The sequence below is a fragment of the Dunckerocampus dactyliophorus genome, chromosome 15 (genome assembly GCF_027744805.1).
Source record: "Dunckerocampus dactyliophorus isolate RoL2022-P2 chromosome 15, RoL_Ddac_1.1, whole genome shotgun sequence".
In the NCBI taxonomy this organism is placed as follows: Eukaryota; Metazoa; Chordata; class Actinopteri; order Syngnathiformes; family Syngnathidae; genus Dunckerocampus; species Dunckerocampus dactyliophorus.
Window position 1 is genome coordinate 24,036,772 of NC_072833.1, and position 22,451 is coordinate 24,059,222.

General features: G+C 42.4%; 1 protein-coding gene across 20 annotated transcripts in view; it reads right to left on the reverse strand.

The window, feature by feature from the left end:
• LOC129167887 (ankyrin-3-like) overlaps nucleotides 1-22,451 on the reverse strand; it is a 96,260-nt gene that overhangs the window by 7,364 nt on the left and 66,445 nt on the right. For 17 of the 20 annotated variants that reach the window (XM_054752548.1, XM_054752559.1, XM_054752545.1 and 14 more), the window contains 7 exons: nucleotides 16,144-22,125; nucleotides 10,985-11,059; nucleotides 10,007-10,138; nucleotides 9,744-9,887; nucleotides 707-1,295; nucleotides 497-644; nucleotides 279-413 (listed from right to left, as the gene is read on the reverse strand). In XM_054752548.1, coding sequence (XP_054608523.1) covers nucleotides 279-413; nucleotides 497-644; nucleotides 707-1,295; nucleotides 9,744-9,887; nucleotides 10,007-10,138; nucleotides 10,985-11,059; nucleotides 16,144-22,125 — 7,205 coding nt within the window. The remainder of the gene's footprint in view (nucleotides 1-278; nucleotides 414-496; nucleotides 645-706; nucleotides 1,296-9,743; nucleotides 9,888-10,006; nucleotides 10,139-10,984; nucleotides 11,060-16,143; nucleotides 22,126-22,451) is intronic. The other 3 variants (XM_054752561.1, XM_054752562.1, XM_054752560.1) reach the window with 1 other exon arrangement.

Consider the following 22,451-nt stretch of genomic DNA (forward strand, 5'->3'; position numbering starts at 1 on the left):
TTTGTTTTTATTGTGGTAAAATGATTTACTACTCTTTATGATTATTTATCAATTTTTTTTCTCAAATGAAACTTTTTGGTTTTGTAAGTCCCCCAAAATATGGGACTTATTCACGTTACAGTCAGATTTTTTTTCCTCTGAAAAATACCACATAACTCTTTTTTCCAAAAGCTTCTCATGAGATAGAAGTCACTGCATGATAACCAAACACGCACAGCAAGACCAAAGAGCTCCCCCTAGCGGCACACTGGTGCACTGCACACGGCAAGCGCACACACCTTGAGTATGAGCCGCCTGCGAAACACCCTGGTGGTGACGGTGGTCTCCTCCTCAGAGCTGGACTCCACCGCCTCCTCCTCCTCCTCTTCCTCCTCCTCATCATCATCCTCGTCATCAATGACATTTTGTGCCCACTATGCGCAACATTTGAAAGGCTTTCAAAGGGGGCGGGGCATCCCAAGCACATATGGACCAGCGCGGGATCGCATCCTCTCACCTGGACTCTGTGGCCCGACCTGTCGCCTCCTCCCTCCTCGGCTCCCCTCCTCTTGCCCGACTCCTCCCCGGCGGCGTCGGCGCCACCTCCGCCATCTTTGCCGCTGCGCGCCGGCGGCTGCTCCAGCGAATCGGCCAGACTGTCGGGGCTGGCGGGGAAAGAAATCGGTCTGACACGTTCCAAACTGAAAAGCCAGCTGGTGGTCCCTACCTGCCCTCCTCCGAGGCGGCGGTCTGCATGATGGCGGCGTCCCCTCTCCAGCCTGTAAGCGAAGACAAGTCTTTTTCTGCCTGTCGCACTTGCTGAAGGATGGCGTGCACCTTCTCTTCCGTCATCTCCTCATCCTCCTCCAAGCCTTCCTCCTCCAGCTTGATGTCCTCCAGGAGACTCTGCAACCTCTCCTGGGTCATCTCCTCCTCCTCCTCTTCCTCCATCCTTCCGTTGGCAGCCTCCCGCTCCGGCTTCTGGTCGCGACCCGAGGCGTAAGCCCCCTCAAACTCAATCTTGGTCCCTCGCTGCTTCGCCGCCCGTCTGTCGTTGTCGGGCCACTCGCGAGACACGCCGCTCTCGCCGGACGTCAGGCTGGTATCCTCCACCCGCACCAGTGGGGGCTCTCCGCGGGTCCCGCCTGTGGTCTGGGCGAGGGAGAGGTCGCTAGGCCTGGTGAGGGTGGCGGCCTGGCTAGGGGTATCTAGGGGGGCTTCGCCCTCACTGAAAAAGTCGTCGGAGCGCAGCGGGGTCGGGGGCGCGTACTTCAGGTCAGAGGGGGTTTGCAGCTCCAGATCTACATTGTGGTATCCTGGGTGGGTGGCAGGAGGACAGGATTAGCATGGGAGGGGAGGATGCGGTGGGGGTGGCTGTGTTGTGGTCAGGTGGGAGAAAGGAAAAGTGGGAGGCAAAGCGGTGGAGGTGATGAAATGAAGGAACAAGCAAAGAGGCGCTGCTTGTTCAAAAGACACATCAGTAAGGAACACCGGTGGGGTGGAGGGGGGGGGGTACATTTGAGTAATATCGTACGTCTGAAGTACAAACAATCACTGAGGAACACAAATGGACTCATCTTCTCAGCACGTCCGAAATTGCTGCTGCTCTGGCATCCTTTTTCATTTACACTCGCAAAATTGCAACTTTATCGTCGTCATAACACACAACTTCATCCTCACTTTATCCTTTTTACTTTTCTCCAACATACACAACTTATTTCACTCAAAAATAAGACACTTTATTCTTGTTAGAGTGTGACGTTTTTTCTGAAAAATATTTGTTTTTTAAAAAAAGAGCATCTTAATTTTCTACATGAGTTATTTATAATTATGATAATGTATCATTTCTAACATTATTATTATTTTTACTTTTGTAAAATTAAAAAAAATCTAAACAATATAGAATTTCTATGCTAAAGTTTGAACTTTTTTCTCAAAAATTAAAAAGTATTTAAAAGTACTTTTTTTCCCTCACAAAACATTTTACTTAATTCTAAAAATGATACAACTTCCTTCTGGAAATATGCTATTTTCTTGTTATTTTGTTCTCTTGTTATTTTGTCTTCAAAAATATAATTTTATAACTTTTTCTTGTTACAAAAATACAATTTTAATCATGACTTTTTTTTCAAAACATTGGATTTCTATTCTCAGATTTCTTCTCAAACATTTTTTTTCTTAAAAAATAAATGACCTCATTCTTGTAAAATTCCTTTTTTTTAAAAAAAAAAATCAAACATTTGACTTAGTTCTCAAAAACATAACTTTCTCCTGAAGATATACTATTTTATTCTTTATTCTAAGATTACAACTTTTTGTCCTCAAAAATATCATTTTTGTTCTAATAATTTTGAGACTTTTATATCCTAAAAAAATTGGACTTTGTTTTCTTAAGTCCCTCAAAAATAAAGATTATTCTTGTAAGATAACTTCTTTTTTTCTCCAAAACCTTTCTTTTGGTTGTCAAAAAAAGCATAACTTATTTCTCAAAAAAAACTTTTCTGCTGATAAATGTACAATTTTAATCCTGACGTTTCCCTCAAAATATAGAATTTATTTCTCAGAAATGTAAGACTTTTTTCCTCAAAAAATAAACTTTTTTTCCTTAAAAATGAATGACTTCATTCTTGTTAGACTGCTTATTTTTTCTCAAATTTTTTTTGGGATTGTCAAAAAAGCCCAACTTAATTTTCAAAAATTCAGAACTTTTTTTTCTCTCAAAACATATGATTTCTAGTCTCATAGATTTGTGACTTGTGTTTTTCCTCAAAAATAAGTGACTTCATTCTTGGAAAATGACTTTTTTTTCACAAAACATTTGAATTCTCAAAAATACAATTTTTTTTCTGCTCATAAACGTACAGTTTTAATCATGAACATCATAAACTTTTTCTTTTTACAAAAATGAAATTTTAAAAATGACTTTTTTTTCTCAAAACATAGGATTTCTATTCTCATAAATTTGTGGCTTTCTTCTCAAAAATGCAATTCTTTTTTCAAAAAGAAATGACCTTATTCTTGTACAACCCGAAGAATGTACTTAATTCCCAAAAATACTGGATTTTTTTTAAACATGCCATTTTATTTTTTGTAAGATTACAACTTTTTTTTTCACAAAAATGCCATTTTTATTCACATTAATTTACGAGTTTGTTCTTCCATAAATGAAACTATTTTTTTTTCTTAAAAATAACTTTATTCTTGTAAGATAACTTATTTTTTTCTTGTCTGGTTGTCAAAAAAGTCCAACTTAATTTTCCAAAATACAGAACGTTTTCCTTTTTAGAAATATTACATTTTGATTGTGACTTTTTTCCCCCTCAAAATATGGGGTTTCTATTCTCATAAATTTGTGACTTCTTTCTCAAAAAAATTTAAAAAATGTTCTCAAAAATGTACAAGTTTTTTTTTTAAATATCCTTTTTATTATTGTAACATTACAACTTTTTTTTCTAAAAAATGCGACATACTTTTATGACTTTTGTCTAAAAAAAAAAAAAAAAGAAACTTTTTTCCCCCTCAAGAATAAATGACTGTTCTTGTAAGACTTCCTTTTCCTCAGAAATATTGTTCTTGGTTGTTGAAAAAGTATAATTTAAAGAACTTTGTCTTCTTAGAAATATACAATTTTAATGACGACTTTTTTCCTCAAAATGTAGTGTTTTTATTCTCCTAAATGTAAGATGTCTTTCCTCAAAAATAAATGACTTTATTTTTGTAATATTAAACTTTGTCTTCTTATAAATATAACATTTTATCTATTACTTTTTTCTCCAAAAAAAAAATATTTTTAATCTCATAAATGTATGATTTATTTTGTAATTAACATTCTTTTTGCTAAAAAAACCAAAAGGACATTTTTTTTCCCCAAAATTATACAACTTTTTTCTTGAAAATTTCAACTTCATTCTCAAAAATAAACAACCTTTTCTTGAAAATGTCATTTTATTGTTGTAAGATTACGACTTTTGTAGAAATGTAGGATTTTTATCGTAATCATTTTTTTTTCCAAATATAAATTTTTTCTTACAAGACTTGCATGAGTGCTTATTTTTTCTCCAAAAATTTGACTTAATTCTCAAATATACATCTTTTTTCTTCAAATGATTTTATTCGTGTGAGATTACACCCTTTTTTCCTCCAAAATATGATTTATTTTTTTTTTACTCATAACTTTACAACTTTTTTCTCAAAGAATAAAACTTTTTTTCCTCAAAAATAAAAGGGCTTTATTCTTGTGACATTACTTTTTCCCAAAAGTAGAAAAAAACATTTCTTAAAAAATTCAACTTAATTATTAAATGAATAAATACAATCTTATTGTCGTAACACAACAACAAAAATTAAAGATTTTTATTCAAAAAAATATGACATTTTTCTAAAAAAATAAAATTAAAAAAGACTTAATTCTTGTATATGATTTATTTTTCCTCAATATTTTATTTCTTGAAAATATACAATTTTATTATCGTAATTTTTTTCTTCTCAAAAATGACTTTTACTCTCATAAGTTCATCTTCTTTTATTTGAAGTTAATTTTTTCCTCAAAAAATATAACTTGTTTTCTGAAAAATAAAGGACTTTATTGTAGTGCGATTAAAATTAATTGATTCACATTAGAATAGGACTTTTTTCTCTGAAAAATATGACTTCCCTTAAGTAAATTAAAATTTCCCCGCTGTGGGATAAATAAAGTACATACATAAAATACAAAAAAAAACATATTTCATTCTCATAAGATTATGTTTAGTCTCATAAATTTACGACTTAGGTTTTCCCAAAAAAGTGCTATTTTTTTGTGAAGTTAAAAGCTGAGACTGCATAAGTGTGTGTGTGTGTGTGTGTGTGTGTGTGTGTGTGTGGTGTGTGTGTGAGAGACAAGATGGAGACAGATTTAAAGGGACAGTACAACAATTTCAGGAAATTGACATCTGCGCTAATCTACGTTCTTTGGGCCAAATGTGAAATCAGAAGGGTTTTTTTTGTTTTTTTTTTTACTAAAAGGGGTGGAGTCACATGATTTTAGCATGATTAGCTTAACTAGCATCCATGCGGGTTAGTTTGCGGATTAGTTGAGGTGAGTACAAATTGTGTTTAGATGTAGACTTCAGGGACGGAATGGTCTCGCCTAAAGTGAGGAGGGACGCCAGGAGGGAGAGGGGACGGTGGGGAGGAGGCGGGGAGAGAGGGAGGTGAAATCGCTGGGGGAGGAGCAGGAGGAGGGGAAGGGAAAGAGGAGCACGGCGAGGAGAAAGCGGGAGGCGGCGACAGCAGGTGGAGGTGGGGAGAGCGAGAGAAGAAGAAGGAGGAGCTGAAGGGGCTCCGTGGGGAGGAGGGAAGCGGGGGGGAGTAAGGCAGGTCGCACAGGTGGGGGAGGACGGGGGCGACTGGGAGGAGGTAGACGGGGGGCGTGGGCGGGGGGGAGGGGAAGCGGAACACGGAGGGAGGGGAGGAGAAAAAGAAGGCGGCGCCAGGGAGAGGAGGCGGAGGAGAGGATGAAGAGGCGGGGCTAGGGAGGGGGACGCCGGCGTGAGGCGTTTGAGGACACTGCGGGAGCGTGGGAGAGCTAAGAGGCTTTGGAGCTATTTCAGGTCGCGCACAAACAAACAAACAAACAAAAAAGGACATTAATGACAAACAGGAAGTGACCAGGTTGCTCATCTGGATCAATCAAACATGATCAAGTTTTCGAGGAAACATGAATGTGACACGGAAGGATGGGGGGGGCGCGTTAAAGGAGGCTGTATGGGAGCTAGCAGCCATGTTGGATGACTTAGCTAGCTGTGCTCAGCGCTGAGTCAGCGATTCTCTGCAGGAGTTAGTCTGAGGAGGAGGAGGAGATCTGCCGGCCTGAAGAGAGGATGAAGCTGGGAGGAGGCGAGGAGGAGATGACGTCTTCACACACGCTGGGGTGAGGAGAAACCCTAACAGGCGGCGACGCCCTTTCCAACGCTGGGAAAGGCGTCGTCGCCGTTAGCAGGAGGAGTTAGTCTGAGGAGCATGCACGCTCATGTTAACGCAACACGGCCTGCACCTCTGACCCTGACCCCGCCCCCCCACCACCACCACCACCACACGGGACCATTCCAGACCACAACATGTCACGTGCCAATCAAAGCGGTCTGCAATGTCCCACGGCGGACGTGTCGGGGGTCAGAGAACAAACACGGTGACGTTGTTACCAGAGGGAAGAGAGAAAGGCAGAAGGCGAGGAACTAGCAAGCAAACTAACGTGTGCTTTCTGGCTCATGGTCATAAAGTCAAATAAAAAGCAAAGGCATGGACGGCAAGCAATCAACCAGCGCTGTGACCCGGAAGCATGCTCACACATGGAAAACAACAAAACCTAACATTTTGCTTTCAGAATCGACGGCAATCTAGGCCTCGAAATTCACATCCTGACAAAAAGAACTCTTTGTGAAATCATACAAAGACGTCATATCACTCAGAAGTACAACTCCAGCCGCTATTGCGCAAGAGTCATGTGAAGACATGATGCATACGTGAACAGATTGCTTGCTGGAAACCCCCCCCCCCCTTACTTCCGTCAATCATTATTACTATTTAGTAAAAGGGGTGTAACGGTGAGCCGTCTCCACAGGTCGGTTAAAAATAAAATGAATTATTATTCAAATTCATTAAAATAACGAGTAAAAATTCATTATTAAAATTTTGTCACTTTAAAAGTAAACATTAAAAATATGGCAAACTGCCAGCAGGTACTTCTAGAAATGAAACATTTGAAATAAATAAATATTAAATAAAAATATAAAAAATGGAATAACACCTAATTGTTTGTACGATTTCTTTTTAGTAAAGTGCAATAGTTGACAATTTTCACTTGTAAAATTAAACATAAAAGAACCGGCAAACTGCTCCGATAAAAATAAAACATAAATATTAAATTAAAATAACAAAACCAAAATACAGTGTTCCCTGGTTCACCGCGGAGGGATAGGTTCCCAAAATAGCCTGCAATAAGTGAAATCCACAAAGTAGCCAACTTCCATCCATCCATTGTCTATGCCGCTTATCCTAATTAGGGTTGCTGGGGTATCGCGGTAGCCAACTTCGTTTGCAATGATTATATATGTTTTAAGGCAGTAAAAGCCCTCACCATACACGTTATACACTTTTCTCAGACAGGCATTAACATTTTCTCACATTTCTCTCTTGTTTAGACGGTTAGCTGCTGCTTCTTCTATTGTTTATTGGCGGTTAGCAAGCAGTTAGCTACTGTAGTTTGCTAGCGACTACTGACAACAACAGGAAATGGCACAAAGATTGATTGACAATGGTCTACCAATCAGGACGCAGAACACAATGGGCGAGAACTCTCCCTTAGCCAATAAGGACTGTTGTGGCTCTATATTTAGCCGGCTATTGTCTACTGTGGGTTCCTAAAACGCTCGTACAGGCACGTAAACACACACTGAGCGATGGAACCGCACTGTCTTCAACTCTCACATGATCATACAACAGCCTCTGCTGGTAGCAGTAGTAAATACAATAACAGACACATACAACAGAGCACCAATAGATCGCTCTAATACACCACAAGGATGCAGAAAACAATGCGTGTTCATAAGTTGTAAAAAAAAAAAAAAAAGAAAAAAAAAAAAGAAGCAAAATTGCACTTAAAAAAATCTGCTAAACGGCAAATCTGCGAAATGTGCGATGCAGCGAGGGAACACTGTAATATCTAGTAGTTAAAGGGTTTTTATTTTTGGAAAGTGCAACAGTTTATATTTTTCATGTTTAAAATGACACATAAAAAACTGCAAACTGCTAGCAGGTAGTTGTCCGACAAAGGAGAAAAAAAAGGAAAAAAAAATGTGTACACACTACTGGTCAAAAGTTTTAGAACAACCCAATTTTTCCAGTTATTTAAGTCGTTCAAGTCCAATGAATAGCTTGGAATGGTACAAAGGTAAGTGGTGAAGCGCCAGAGGTTAAAAAAAAAAAAGATAAGGTTACGCAAAACTGAAAAATAATGTGTATTTCAGAATGACACAAAAAAGGCCTGCTTCAGGGACCACAAAATGGGTCAACAATTTGAATGGAGTTTGATCAAGCCTTGGCAGTTGGTGCAACTAATTCCTACAGGTGTTCCACGTTCTGGAGTACTTACTACCTCCTCGGTCTGCATAAAAACAGTATTCAGAACACACTGCGGTACTATATCCTCGTCATCATCAGTCGAACAGCATTGTGAGTACTGGAGAAAGTCACTGGTTGCTGCAAAAGGCAATTAACAGTGCAAAAGGGACAGACCATTTTAACACTTCAAAATGCAGCTTTTTCCTCTAGAGAAATTGGAGTGTTCTGAAAGTTTTGACCAGTAGTTTATACACATACATAATAAATATTATATCAAAATAATAAAAAGGAAATACAATCTAGTATGTACTTTACCCAGTAAAGTGCAACAGTTTGTTTTTGATGTTTAAAATTAAACCTAAAAAAGGAGGTTGTTCTGCAATAAAGAAAAATAAACAAATAGATTATTAACAAAAATAGAATAATAACATAGTTTTTTTTTTTTTTTTTTTTTTAAGTAAACTGCAACAGTTTAGGTTTTTCATGTTTGCAGACTTTAACAACGGCCGAGGGTTTTCAAGCTCTAGATTCTCCTTGGCACTATTGTTACCCAAAGGCTTAATGTGTACCGTGTAGGAAATCGTAGGGCTGGGCGAAATGGACCAAAATTCACATCCCGATATATTTAGGTTGAATCCTGATGTACGATGCATATCCCGATATTATTTAAGCAAAGTGAGTTTAGACAAAACCAAAGCCAAATATGCGTGTCAAGTTGTTTTATTGAAATAAATACTTAACATGACGATGTTTTTTGACATTTTAAAGCTTCATGCAAGATGCACATTAAAAATCTTATCTAAAAATAACCTCTAAAATAAAAGTAGGCCATTCTCTTTTTGAAATAAATACAGAAAAAGCCAAATCCTTTAGCTATGCTCAAATCCTCAGCTAAGAACAAAAGAACAAACTATGAAGGAGTGCCCGGTTTAAAAAGACATTTTAAAATGTCAGCAACTCTAAAATACTTTCAATTGAGTTTTTTAGGTAAATATTTTTTACAAGCCACAACCATGTTCTTATTTTGTGCCAGGAACACCAACCTGTCAAGTGCATCAGGCAACAGGAAGCTCAGCTTCACACTTCCTCGTATTGGAGTTTATGCCAAGTTTTCAGGTGGTGAAAAATATTTAATTTATGCTTTGAATTTGAAGTACCTCCACAGTACTGCGCTACCGCCGGGCTTCTGCTCCGCCCCACCTACCTCCTCCTGCATGCAGGGATGAGGGAGATACAGCACAAATCCAGTCTATATCGATATCAACGATATGGTTGGTTTTGATATTGTGCTTTAAATAAATATCGATACATCGCCCAGCCCTACGAAATTGATACACCTCTGTACCAAAGCAAAGGTTCCGTACGGGAAAAAATGTGACAGTACCGTTACACCCCGATTTATTACACTTTCACTTTGGTCAGCGTGAAAGTGCTGTTGTACTATATCTACAATATTCCGCTCTTCACTGCAGGACAGCTAAAAGTTGGCTTCAACCAGGCTGGGTCGGGTCAAGCGTGATTGCTTCTGTAAGCGCTAACGAGGTCGGGCGTGTCCGACTGAGAGAGAGCAGGTGAGGAACGGTGAAGGTAAAGATGAGAGAGAGAGAGATAGAGAGAGGAATAGAGTCTAAAAGAGTGAGGAGCTAGGGTGGACTACAATTTACCATCGGACTGTTCCGGGAATACTGCGTTATCATCGGCAAAGCAGCGCGTGCCTGAAATGTTACCGTAGTCAAATATGGGCCCTTCCAGCAAAGTCACAATATCCAAGCGATTGATCTTATTCAGCACCGCTGTTAAAGTGTCCGCTGGAGAGGAGAAAGACACACACACACACACACACACACACACACAAACACACAATGAATGTATTATTAAGCACGCACAACTGTAGGAATGACTCGACTGTGTAGAGCGCCTGGCTTACTTGTGGCGTTTTTACCGTCCCTGTGCACCCATCTCTTTAGCAGCATGAAGCTCTGTGCCGTCAAGGAGTTTGGGTTCTCCACCCTGATCAGGTTGATCTCCTCCACGGAGAAGTCCAGCTCCCGGGCCAGCTCTGGAACACACGCAACATCATTCACCATGGAGGCAAAGCACACCATTTACAAGAATAACGTTCTAATAATATGAGAATAACTTCATAATATTATCAGGAAAAATTATGTCATTTTAGTAGCATAACGTTTTTTTAAGCTGTTATATAATTACAAAAAATATATTTATCTCTCTCCCATTTCTTGTCCACTTAGAACCTCCAGATCCACTGCATACTTTTTGCATTGGATCTAATAAACTGTGCAGGTGAGATCGATTCTCGGCAGTAAATTGAAAGCGGAGAGAACATTGTGTTCACTTCAGTGCTGTGGTGCACGTTAAAAATGGATCAGAGCCTCCACATCGGGCCACCGGTCAGACAGGCACGCCCCTGCGAGTGTGTATGCATGCACACACACACACACACACACACACACACACACACACACACACACACACACACATACACGTATGCATGCACAGAGGCGTGGGTATGTGCTGCAGTGCAGGTGGTCTGGCTCTGTCTGGGCTGCAGAGGCCACACCCTTAACGCTGATGTCAGTGTGCACATCCACTGACACGGCATGCACGTATCATGACATCATTTGTGCACACAATATCTGACATTGAACTTCCAACCTTCTACTGGTGATGTGGTGCACATGATGTGTTTCTGATGGATGTGACGACGCCACTGCAGCACAAGTCATCAGCATATCCGTGTAATATGTAGCTACACAAAGCACAAGTGTCCACCAGATGGCAGCAAAGACTGCAAATCTGGCTGTTCTTGGCTTGCGTGTGTGTGTGTGTGTGTGTGGGTGGGGGTGGGGGTGGGGGGTGGGGGGTGTTGTATGTTTGCGCTCACCAGTCCAGCTGAGTCCGAGGTGGTCTGCGACTATGGCCATGCGAAGGTCCGTCCTCTCGCAGGGACTCTGGGGGCCTACAGCAGGCGGCGCAGGACACAACAAAACCATTGTGAGATACGCCAGACGGGTGAATGAACAAATGTGATGATAAGTTCAAGTTTGCTAACTCACAATGAAACGACACACAAGGGTTGAGAGAAGCGACGGCAAATGAAAACAGAAGGTTTGTTTACTTTACACCGAAGAAACCCGAGTCACTTTTGTGTAGCGTCAAATTATCGACTAACTGGAGATCCCCTGCTTTTGTAGACAAAACATCCCCAGTGGTTGTGCTTGTGGTATGTTAAGTATTCTCTCACAAAACAGAAGAAAGTCAAGTCCAATCGAAAGGGTCTGAGAGGCCAGAAAAGTCTTAAATGTCCAGTACTGTTAGTAAAAATATATAAGTGTGGTGTTTTTGTTTCACAGCACAAACAATCCACCATCAGGCAACATTGATGATGAAAACAACTCATGGCTGACACTTGAAACCAGAACCCATCCGGCAGGCATGATTTGGCAATCGGTGTTCACCATTGCTCACAAACAGATTACAATGAGACTGTAAATGTAGACAACTGTGACAACTCCGTACAGTAGGTGGCGGTATGGCTGGTAACTGCGCTTCTTAATCCACCTCAAATGCACCAGGGGCCTCCTCTATAAAGCTTGAGTATGCACAAAACGGGGCCGAAAGGTTGCGTACGCCATTTTCCATGCCAAGTATGTTACCGATAAAAGCATAACCTGACGTGAGAATGTGCGCACCGCTATGCCACCTTTGTAGTTGCCATACGCACTTTTTGGAGACATGGCAAAAAGGTGAAACACATTTTAAGGGGTGAAGTGAAATCATATGTTAGAAATAAACACGCAATGGAAGCCAATAAAGATGTATCCATCATTGCATGAAAACATCACACCATTATTCTTCATCACTTTATTTATCATTATTTTATTTATTTTACATAATATGTGTGGATTAATATTAATTATAACAAACATCAGGTTGTCAATTAAATAATTCTACGATTTACGTTTACGTGACACAGAACTAATATGTCCTTAGTGCTCACTTTCTCCCTTCTCTATAATATATCTAATAGTTTGGTGTTGTTAATGTCACCATAAAATTAAATATTTTTAAACTACCCATCTGGAATTTCAGCAATTCATTTTCGCAACAACTTCATCCCCGTTTTGAGTATTTGTGTCCACTTTTAAATGAAGCAGATTTTGCTAAGCTTATATTAATCTAAAAAAATAGAAATGTGTGCCTTGATATGAGACTGCTTTAAAAAAATTTTTTTTAAAGTTTTGCCTCAGTTGGCTCTGCTCCATTCAAACAAAAGACAATGAACATGCTGTCACTCAATCTTTGTTTTGTTATGCCACTGCTGTGTCTCCCAAATATGACACCTTTTCCAGTATTTCCACCTCCATTTCCAAGAAAGTCCGCTTATTCATCCTCGTCGTCTTCCCAGCAGCCGTGATTCCAATGCAATCAAGGCTCCTTAATTTTGGACGCCACATTCATGAGTTAGTTTGCATTGACCTTCTATGGTGAAGTGGAGGCGTGGAAAAGGCGTAACTAGAGGCGGAGTTGCGTATGCACACTTCTTGTCAAGGTGGAAACTGTAAACCTCAAATTGCGTGAGTGTGTGTGTGCGCGCCACTTTTTATAGGTCTGAATACTTTTGTCCGTACGCACATTTTGGGTTTCTGGTGTACGCAAACTTTTGGTCAGATTTCCACACACATTTTTATAAATGAGGCCCTTGGTCTGCCAGAGAATAAGAAAATGTTGCAAATGAAGCACAGAAACTAACCAGAGGCAAACTTGGTCTTACTTAAAACACTGAGTTACACTACACAAGGGAACAGGAAGTCACTAACTCAAACACCCAATTGACTCATGGTGCAAACAACATCAGAAAGTTAACACATGATGAAACCTTATCTGCACCACACGGACGACAAAATGAACGCCTACGCACAAACACGATGTCATTAGCCTTCTTCTGATGCCAGTATATGACGGTATGTTTTAATAGAATCCTTTGTGTAGACGTCCTCCATATGCTCGATTTCTGATTCAAATAGCCTTGGGGTGGCCGGGCATGTGACTCTGCCCTTCACCGTCTATGTCCCCCACAGGGTGAGAAGATCACCCCACCCCTTGCATATGTTGCTTCCTATATTAACTCACATTTCTGCATGAGAAGGGAGACATTTTCTCTAGAAGGTATCTGTTGAAGGTTGTACTGATTTCTTTGCTTGAATGCAAGTTTTTTCTCTCATCATTCTCAAAGAACTTGTCTCGTCTCTTATCTATTTTGGAGCCAGCAGCAGATTTTCCCTTGACAATAAAGCACAAGGATTAAAGGGATAGTTTGGATTTTTTGACATGAAGTTGTATGACATCCCTATCAGCAGTGGGCTATATCAACAGTGACTTACCACCCCATTTGGTCCCGTGAGTCCAGTTCTGGTCGGATTTCCATGACGAGGAACTAAGTTCTGCTTAGTTGCTGGGTCATTTAAAGAGTTTGGCTTCTCAAAACAATATGCGTTCAAAAGAGTAATAAATTTGCATCATAAAATTGCCTCTCCCAAAAAAAAAAAAAAAAAAAAAAATCAGCCAAACTCTTTACTTAAATGACCCAGCAACTACGCAGAACTATGTTCCTCGTCACGGAAATCTGACTACAACTGGATTCGCGGGACTAAATGGGGGGGTAAGTCACTGTTGACATAGTCCACTGCTGACGGGGATGTCACACAAAATCTGAACTATCCCTTTAATGCCCCCGTCCCCGTGTGGAACACTGCATGAGGTCTGATTGTCATGTCTGGCCAATGAATTGTTTTCTCAGCGCTCCCAAACAGCAAAAACACCACCAAAGGTGACGTCTACAGACCAGGCAAGCAGACCAAAACCAACACAATGTCACAGTTGTTAACATCTAAGTCTCGAATAAAGTTCTTTGTCATGTGGCGGGTTTGACAAGCTAATAACAAGTGTCGTTTTACAAATCCTTGGAGAGGCTCCTTCTGTTCGAGCTGACCAGTAGAGGAGAACCAGGTTGGGTTCTATACTCAAAATCCAAAACTGGGTGCAATGAAACCATTGACCAAACCAAAAGACTTCAGACAATCGCCATACAGTTCTAATATGCAACATCATGTTGGACAAATTGATTAACCTCAGAAGTCTGGTACAGATCCAAATTAGGATTGCTTGGTCTTGGCAGAGTGAGTGATTGCCCCTATGGTGTTAGTGTGATGAGTACAGATGGTCACTGAACAACACGTTCAAGTGGAACATCCACCCATCCTCAGCCTATCCCAGCTGACCTTGGGCGAGAGGCGGAGTACATCCTGAACTGGGCACACATAGACAAACAATCATTCACACTCACACTCATACCTATTGGCAATTTAGAGTCACCTGTTAAACTAACATGCATGTTTTTGGAATGTGGGAAGAAACCAGAGTACCCTTTCTTCCCTAGAGGGAGTTTTTACTTGCCTCCACCGCTAATGCTTGCTAATGTGGCGTTTGGTTGGTTTTCTTTCACGTATGAGGAGCATGCTTCTAGACCTGCATGATGTAAAGTCTTGAGATGACTTCTGTTGAGAAGTGGCGCAGGATGGACAAGTAGTTCAAGGAAAGATATGAATGATTTGTGTCACGCTCCTGACGCTAGGTCTGAGCGGGTGAAACATAACCTACCACGCTAGAACTGAAGGAGCCTTTCACAAAAGAGTCCAGGATTTGACAACTAAAGACTCATCTCTTCCATCTACCTTCCACGTACTGTCAAAGGATTACCCGCAAACGGCTTTGTCAGACAACACAATGACACAAAAATGTGACAGCTACACTTGCATGACACCACAAGCACCCACGACAGCTACATGCATCAGAGAGAGAGATAGATACACAGGAAGTGCTTAGAAAGAGTTTACAAACTAGTCGTGTTTGCGGTGACGGGACTCGTGATTGGTTGATCAACCTTATTCCCTTCCTCCTTCTGCTCCTCCCCTCCATGTGTCGGCCTACTCTTCCTCCTGCTCCTCCTCCTCAGCCTCTGACTGCGGGCCTGCTCAAGCTCAGCGCTCGCGGCTCTAGCAGAAGGTGTTGATGTGGTGGATGTGGAGGTGCGTGAAGGGCAGGAACTTCTAGATGGTTCTGAAAAGAATGTGTCCCTGCTCGTGCAGCGTTCTTGGTCCTCAACATGAGGTCTTGTCTCCTCTAACTTTGGCTCAGCCTCCTTGGAAAAGGTTGGGTCCAGAGGATTATCTACATGCCTACTGATTGACCTATCTGCAGTGTCATTTGTGCTACTTATTTGCCTTTCCCTGAACGTATGTGTCCGGATGAGGAATGTATTCGCTTTGTCTTGCATCTTATCAGTGTCAATGTGTCTGCATAGTTGATGTTTGGGGATTCTCACTGGTATCCTGGACTTGTATATCGGTTTTTTGACCCCTTTGGGTCCTGTGCTTCGTATTGCTACATTAGTAAGAGCACTTCCATCGTTTCTGTGGTTGTCTAGCTGGCTCAGGGAAAGTTCTATCAGGTTGGATCTACTGCCAGCTTGAATAACATCTGAATGAACACAATGAGGGTAGGTGGTGTTGCTGTTGGTGTTGATACTCAATGATTGTGTGTTGGTCACTCTTTGTGAAGGTGCAGTAGAGCCATTTTGGCTCTGGGAGAAAGTGCTACCCAAATCGTCAAATGTTCCTGATGTGTCCACAGGACCGCTAGAATTTGAGAGACTTGGTGCATTAAAATTTTGATAATTTGCATAGGTTACTACATTTATACCTGAAGTTATAACATTATCAAAAGTGACATTACATACAGAGTCATTAGTTCTATCCGATGATGCGACAATTCCCGTTCTAAATGTAGAGAATGTCGGTTCATTTGCGTCTCTACAGAAGCTGCTGACAGCGTTTGACATTTCTAGCTGGACAGTGGCCGTCTGTGCAGGAACATGAGGGACAATTACAGGACTACATTTTGCATCCTGACCCCTGTCTCGTGAGGAGGCATCTACCTTAGGTTCCCTGACCCTGTATCTGCCCGTCGAGAAGGAATGCTCACCAATCTGAAAAAACTGGAGCCTCTCCTCCACCATGTCCCTCTTGCTCATGTCAATTGCACCACTGCGCGTCATCTCAAACATCTTTCCCTCGTGGAATGGGAAGGGGTTTGGCTCGCTCGTTGGCGTGCTATCGTCTGTTGGCGTTCGGGCCGGTGTGGTGTCTGGCGTGGTGGCCTGAGACTGGTCGTCGACTGCCAGCCCGAAAGGCTTGGGCTCGCCGTTGCTTCCCTGCGTTTCTTCCATGTCGACGACGTCGTCTTCAGTGCCTTTACTGGGCCAGGGGTCAAAGTCCAGGCCTTTAGTGGCGACAGTCTTAAACGGAGAATTGAACTCCTCTTCTAACTTATAACTAAAGTAAGTATCTGAAAAACCCTCTTTATCTGAGGGTTTCTGATGGTTCATTTCAAGACCATCATTAGGTTTTTCACCATCTGAAGGAAAGTCTTTATGGTCCTTCTGACACTCCTCTGGGGTTTTCTCCTCTTCAATAACTTCAAGTTTAGTCTGAGGAAAAGAACGCTCCAGGGATCGAAACGTGTCAGGCGCCCAGACGTCTCGCCGACTATCTAGGGTTCCGAGCGACTTTAAATCAGCTTGTTCGTACATACCATCGTCCTCGTCTTGGAGATCATATCCATCCAAGGAGTCTATCTCTGTTGCATCAGTATCATGGGAAAATTCAGCTGTTGTGGCGAGGGAACAGTCCGTTATAGACTGGTCATTTCCGTTTTGCTCATACTCATAGTCCTCTCCCTTGCCATTAGAACCATTGGAACCGTTAAAACCACTGGTTCCATTCGCAAGTTCTTTGTTGTTTCCATTCTTGTCATGTTTTTTTAATTTCTCCCTCCTCTTTTGTTCCTCATCCTCCCTGGGAGCATTGAAGGTGAATTTTTTACTGGGGATTGGGTGAAAGATTGACCCTTCATCATCGTCTTCACCATTCGACAGACTATCCTCTTCATCTGGGGACACTGGTGAAGGAGGCTGAATACGTATTATTGGCTCAGTCAGGAGCCTCTTGTCGTGTTCCTCCTGTAAATTCACTTCCATCATTTCTGTCTCAGTTTCTGATGAAGCACAAGAACCTTTCCTGTCTGGATCGGATGTTTCTGAGAGATCCAAAGGAGGCGGAGGGGGGAATTCAATGTATGCCACCCCTTTGTCTTTTGAGACGTCCTGCCCTGCTTTTTCGTCATAGCCGTTAATTGTGTTTTCTTGCAGATTGGAAGTATTTTCAAATCTTTGATAGTTATCAGTCATTTTATTTTCTAGCATATTAGCATTAGCAAGGTCCGCTTGAGTTTTGCTTTCACTTGGGGCGTCTTTAAAAGAGAAAATGTCTTTGTTTTGGTCATCTTCTTCTAATTCCTCAGATACCTCCATGATGGGGCTGGGTTGACCTGTCAGTAATCCCATGAAGCCATCAGGGGTCCTGGAGGTGAGGTCATAACTGACCTCCTCAGAGCTGGGGGTCTCAGGGGTAAGGGGGCTTTTCCCTGAGCTATCTATGAAAGAGATCTGCTCTAGCGTGTCGTCATCTGGGCTTATGGGAAGCACAGAGTTCTGTTTGACGGCCTGCAGCGCCCCTTTGGTTTCCCGCTCAGCCTGACGGCCCACCTGGAGGCTGACATAAACAGGCAACGTTTTCATGCCTTTAAAATTCTCTTTGGTTGCTGCAGCAGTTGGAGGGGTAATGACCTCCAGAATGTCTCTCGAACTGACTAAATTATTGGAGTTGGAATCTTTAGGAGCGTTATCAAGAATCTCAAAAGTTACATTTTCGCGAGTTTTTGCTGAAGTTTTCTCAAGGCTTTTACTTTTAGATAGTGTGGGAATCTGTGAGGGTTTGGTTACTGCAGGTTTCTTTGGGAGGTCATTATCGTTAAAACTGGAGGGCGTTCTTACAGGAATGTGAGAGTCAGACTTTTTTCTGACATTTTTATTTGTCATTTCTTCGCTATCTTTACTTGAAAGCTCAGCTGAGACATTCTTTGCGACTTGATATTTGTTAACATCTCTTTCTTTTTCAGGAGCATTACTGCCAGCCTTAATTGCTTGAGTGACGACAGAATGAGCATCTTTGACTTTACTGGTGCCTTTCTCAGGCTCAACCACACTACTTTGTTTCTGCAGTGAGAGCTTTGGGATATTTCTGTTCACCAACATATCGCCACAGTGTTTTGGGGACTGAAGTGACACCAAATCAGGTTTGTCACATTTATCATCATGACTACTTTTGGAGATGTCCTCTTGTGAAGTTTCAGTCACTTTAGACGCTTTTCTGTCAGCAAAAAATTGGTAAACGGGGAGTTTGCTCTCCTGTAATGTCTTAATTGAAGGTTTTGGCTGAATTGGAGGGGGGATTTTGGTTGGACTGGACTGACCTTTTCTCTGCGACTCAGATTCAAACTTCATCCTCACGGAGCTGACTCTGGATGTTGATGTTATGTGGGCAGGAGAAGAGGGTTCAGATTCACTGATCTTTTTTTGTTGTTTAATTGCATCACTTTTCTGAGGACTGCTTGGCAAGCTAGAGGTTTTCTTTTCCGTTGGTAGAACGCTGCCAAATGTTCTACCAACAGACGGCTCCCTGAGTTTGCTTTCATAGACTCCTTCCTCGCCTGACTTAGTTGTCTGCTGTGTTTTCTGAGGACTGCTGCAAGCTGAGGTGGGCCAAGACCTTGGTTCTTTTAGTTCTCGTCTGATAGGCTTTTTCTCAGGTGACTGAAGCTCATCGTTGAGCTTTTCTGTTTTGTCACGGAAGAATTGGGAAACCTCACAAAGCTTTTCTTCCGCTTCCTTCACAGATTGGTCTACCCGGTCCTCATAGAGGAGCTTGTCCCTGCTTCTGTCGTGTTTGTCCTCTGTAAATCTCATCCAAACAGCATGTTTGGGACTACCCTGTTCTGTTGAATAATGGAGCACTGTAACTTTATCAAACTGTGGCGGTTCATCTCTGTGTAAAAATGTTCCTTGTTTTGGAGAACTGTCTTTTGATGACTTAGGAAAAAATTCTTTTTTGGGGCTCGTATGCTGCTGACCTATGTCATCAGATGTTAGGTTTTTGGCAGCCATCGTTGCAGAATCTTCAGTGTCTGAGTGACATGTTGATGCTGCATCAAGTTTCTCTGAGAGGAGCATTTTCTCAGCAAACCTGTAAGACTCGCCTCTGATCTCTGATAGCTCATCATCACAGTATTCTATGGAATGCTGACTAAGCAGTTTTAGGGCTTTGTATGAATCATCGGCTATCAACTGAGCAGAGCTTGGCCGACTGTCATCCTCCTGCGACACTGGGGTGTTAACACAAGATGTTTCCAGGAAAGGAGGCAAGGATTCTTCGACAATCAGCTCCTCCTCTTCCTGTTGGTTCTCATCATAATCAAGCAGTTCCTTAAAGCTCCTGTCCCCTTTGTAGACATACATCTCAGGGTGTTTCTTAGTTTCCCTGATAAAAACCTCAGTTGGCTCTGCTGTGCTGTGGCCCTTCTCAATATGAACCTCAATTATCCTTTCTACTTTGGGTTTAGATTTACTGTCTCTGTCAAGGAACCTAGGAGATAGCTCATCACCTTTGACAGAGTCCTGACTAGCTTTGTGTTCAAAAAGCCCGGCAAATTCTTTGGATGGGTCTCTACCAGACTGAAAGGCTTTCATGATGTCTCGAACTGACATGGCTTCCTCAATCACCTCAGCACCATCAGGGATCTGAGGCTTGTGATAGACCATTCTAGTTTTAGTAGTAATGTGAGTTTCCTCTTTTAGACACATGCTCATCGAGTCCTCCTCAGCAACTTTCATCTGGACGGCTGAGGTTGAGCTCGTTGAAGGAAGATCAGACACAGCCTCTTCAATGAGAACCGGCTCATCATAAGGCTGCTCGTAACTTTGAATGTGGCCCACCTCAGACCTGCTCTCAGTGACACTTGGGGGGATGGGAGCATCCGTGAATAAAGGCTTGGGCTCTGTGCTTTCTGCACTCTGGGGAGCAGAAGGTGTCTTTTCACTCCTGGTCTCAAAGCCGCTGTCAGACAGAGGACTCTTGTCCTGCTCGTGAGACAGCTCCTCTGGTGATTCAAGAATAGTGTCTCCCCCCTGATATGACTCAGCAAGCTTGCTTAGGTCCTTCTCTGATGGAGATCTGAGCATTCCTGAGACTGGGGGAGGCATTTTTAGCTTATGCTCCTGTATTGTCATGGATGGTTTGAGGACACGTTTTTGTTTCTCTTCCCCTTCCAGTTTTGCCTCCTCCTCATACCTACATTTCATTTCTGCCATTTTGGAGAGAGAGCTAGCGCCAATGTCGTTAGTTAAAAAGTCAACCACTTTAGCCAGTTCTAGATTATTATTTGACTGAAGCTTAAGCCGATGTGTGTCATCCTCATGAGAGAGGACGCTTCGTTGGGCTTCCTCAATTTCATCTGTAGAAAATTCCTCCCAGCCATCCTCCTCGACTACTCTCTCTTTAGCCTTACTTTCACTCACAATGTTCTTCTGTAAGATCTCACTGACTTTCACTAAATCTTCTTTGACTTTCTCCACCAGAGTATATGGCTCATCATCATCTAACTTGCTCTCTTGAGGAGTACTTGTGAGAGATGTTTGGACAGTTTTAGCTGCTGTCTGCGTGTCTGTCTGTAAGATAGCAGTCATCCTCATGAGGTCCTCTTTCATGTCGGCTACATCTTTCAGTATTTCCTGGTTGGAAGCTGCGGCACGATGGACAATGGGGGGAGTGATGAAGGGAGGCGATTTCAACTGGGACTTAATTTTGGAGGAAGTAACGCAGGACGATACAGAGGAAGAGGGCGAGGCACGAGGGGAATCGGGAAACGCCATTTTAAGAGACCCTGGCCCTGGCTTGACTGGGTTCTCTACCATGACATTGACCAATGAATAAACAGGGACCGTGACTGTATTTGAAGAAACTGCAGGACCTGGGGAAGCAGCTGCAGATCTCAGAGAACCATAAGCAGAGCTTGCTGTGGCAGATCTTCGAGGGGAAGACAGTGATTTAAGAGTGCCGTAACCCGACACAGAGCATGAGTCGATAGCTTCGTTTATGGCGGCGCTGATGCCAGACGTGGCTGCCTGCGTGGTGGCTTGGATTCTCTCCTGAAGGCTGCAGCTCCTCTCCGACAGAAGCCGAGAAGAGGGTGAAGAGGGCGTGGACGAGGATGACGGATATTTTACAACTGAGGCATTTCCGTTCATCATGGACAATTCCGATGAAGCAATGGTGGTCCTTCCAGTGGAGGAGAGCGATGATAGGGATGACTTACCCCCCCGTGGAGAGAGGGTTGAATCGGAAGAGGTTTTCAAAGAGGACAGGCTGGAGATGCTTTTAGAAGAAGCAGGATTTGGTGCTCCTGGATCCATCTTAAAAGGCACACCAGAATTGTAGATGTTGTATGGGGTCTTTGGTGATACTGGAGCTGCATTAGATGACGACTTATCCGACACATAACCATTGGCAATTGAGTGAATTGGGGAGGTCCTTGAAGTGAATGCTGAAGAAAGATTTTTGATGGATGCAGGATCTGTGGCAGGTTTAGATGGACTTCCAGAAGACACCAAGCTGGCAGATGCCTGCACAGGATATTGACCCTGCTGGACAACTGTTTTAATGGGTGATGGTATAGTCCTGTAAGACCTCAAGGGGGACGAGGGCAGTATGTCGCTAACTGGAGAGGAATGGTTAGGTGCTTGAAGTGGAGATCCCATGGTGGATCTAATAGGTGCAGAACATGCAGGTGATGGGGAAAAGAGCCAGGGAGATTTCAGTGGAGAAGCAGCTGCTGAGCCTGCCGGTGAATCGGCAGCGGTGACGGAACCCCCCACTCCGCTGAGCCTTGCTTGGCCAGGGATGGTAATAGGAGCAGTCGACCATGGTGGGTAAGGTCTGGTTGGAAAGACAGGTTTGTGAGGGTGACCAGCAGGCAGTGTTCTTGCTGGTGTGCTTCGCTCAACTGCTGTTTCTTCAGGGCAATTTGTAGAAACAATGAAGTCATAGGGAAAAAAAAATCAAAAGAAAGTGGAGAATGTAAACAAAAAAATGATGTTGGGAAATGGAAAAAAAGAAGAATATGCAAAAGAAGAAGAGATCAGAGGAGGGAGAGTTGGTCAGTGAAGCAGTCCTGGTATTCAAGGAAGAACAAACAGCAATTTTATGAAGTGCTCAGATATTTGAGTAATGATTGAAGATGGAATTAAAAGGGTGTTTTAAGGTGTTACTCTGTAATGACAGATGACACAAACACTGACAACAACCACAACAGAATAGATGGTTTAAGGCCCAACAAAG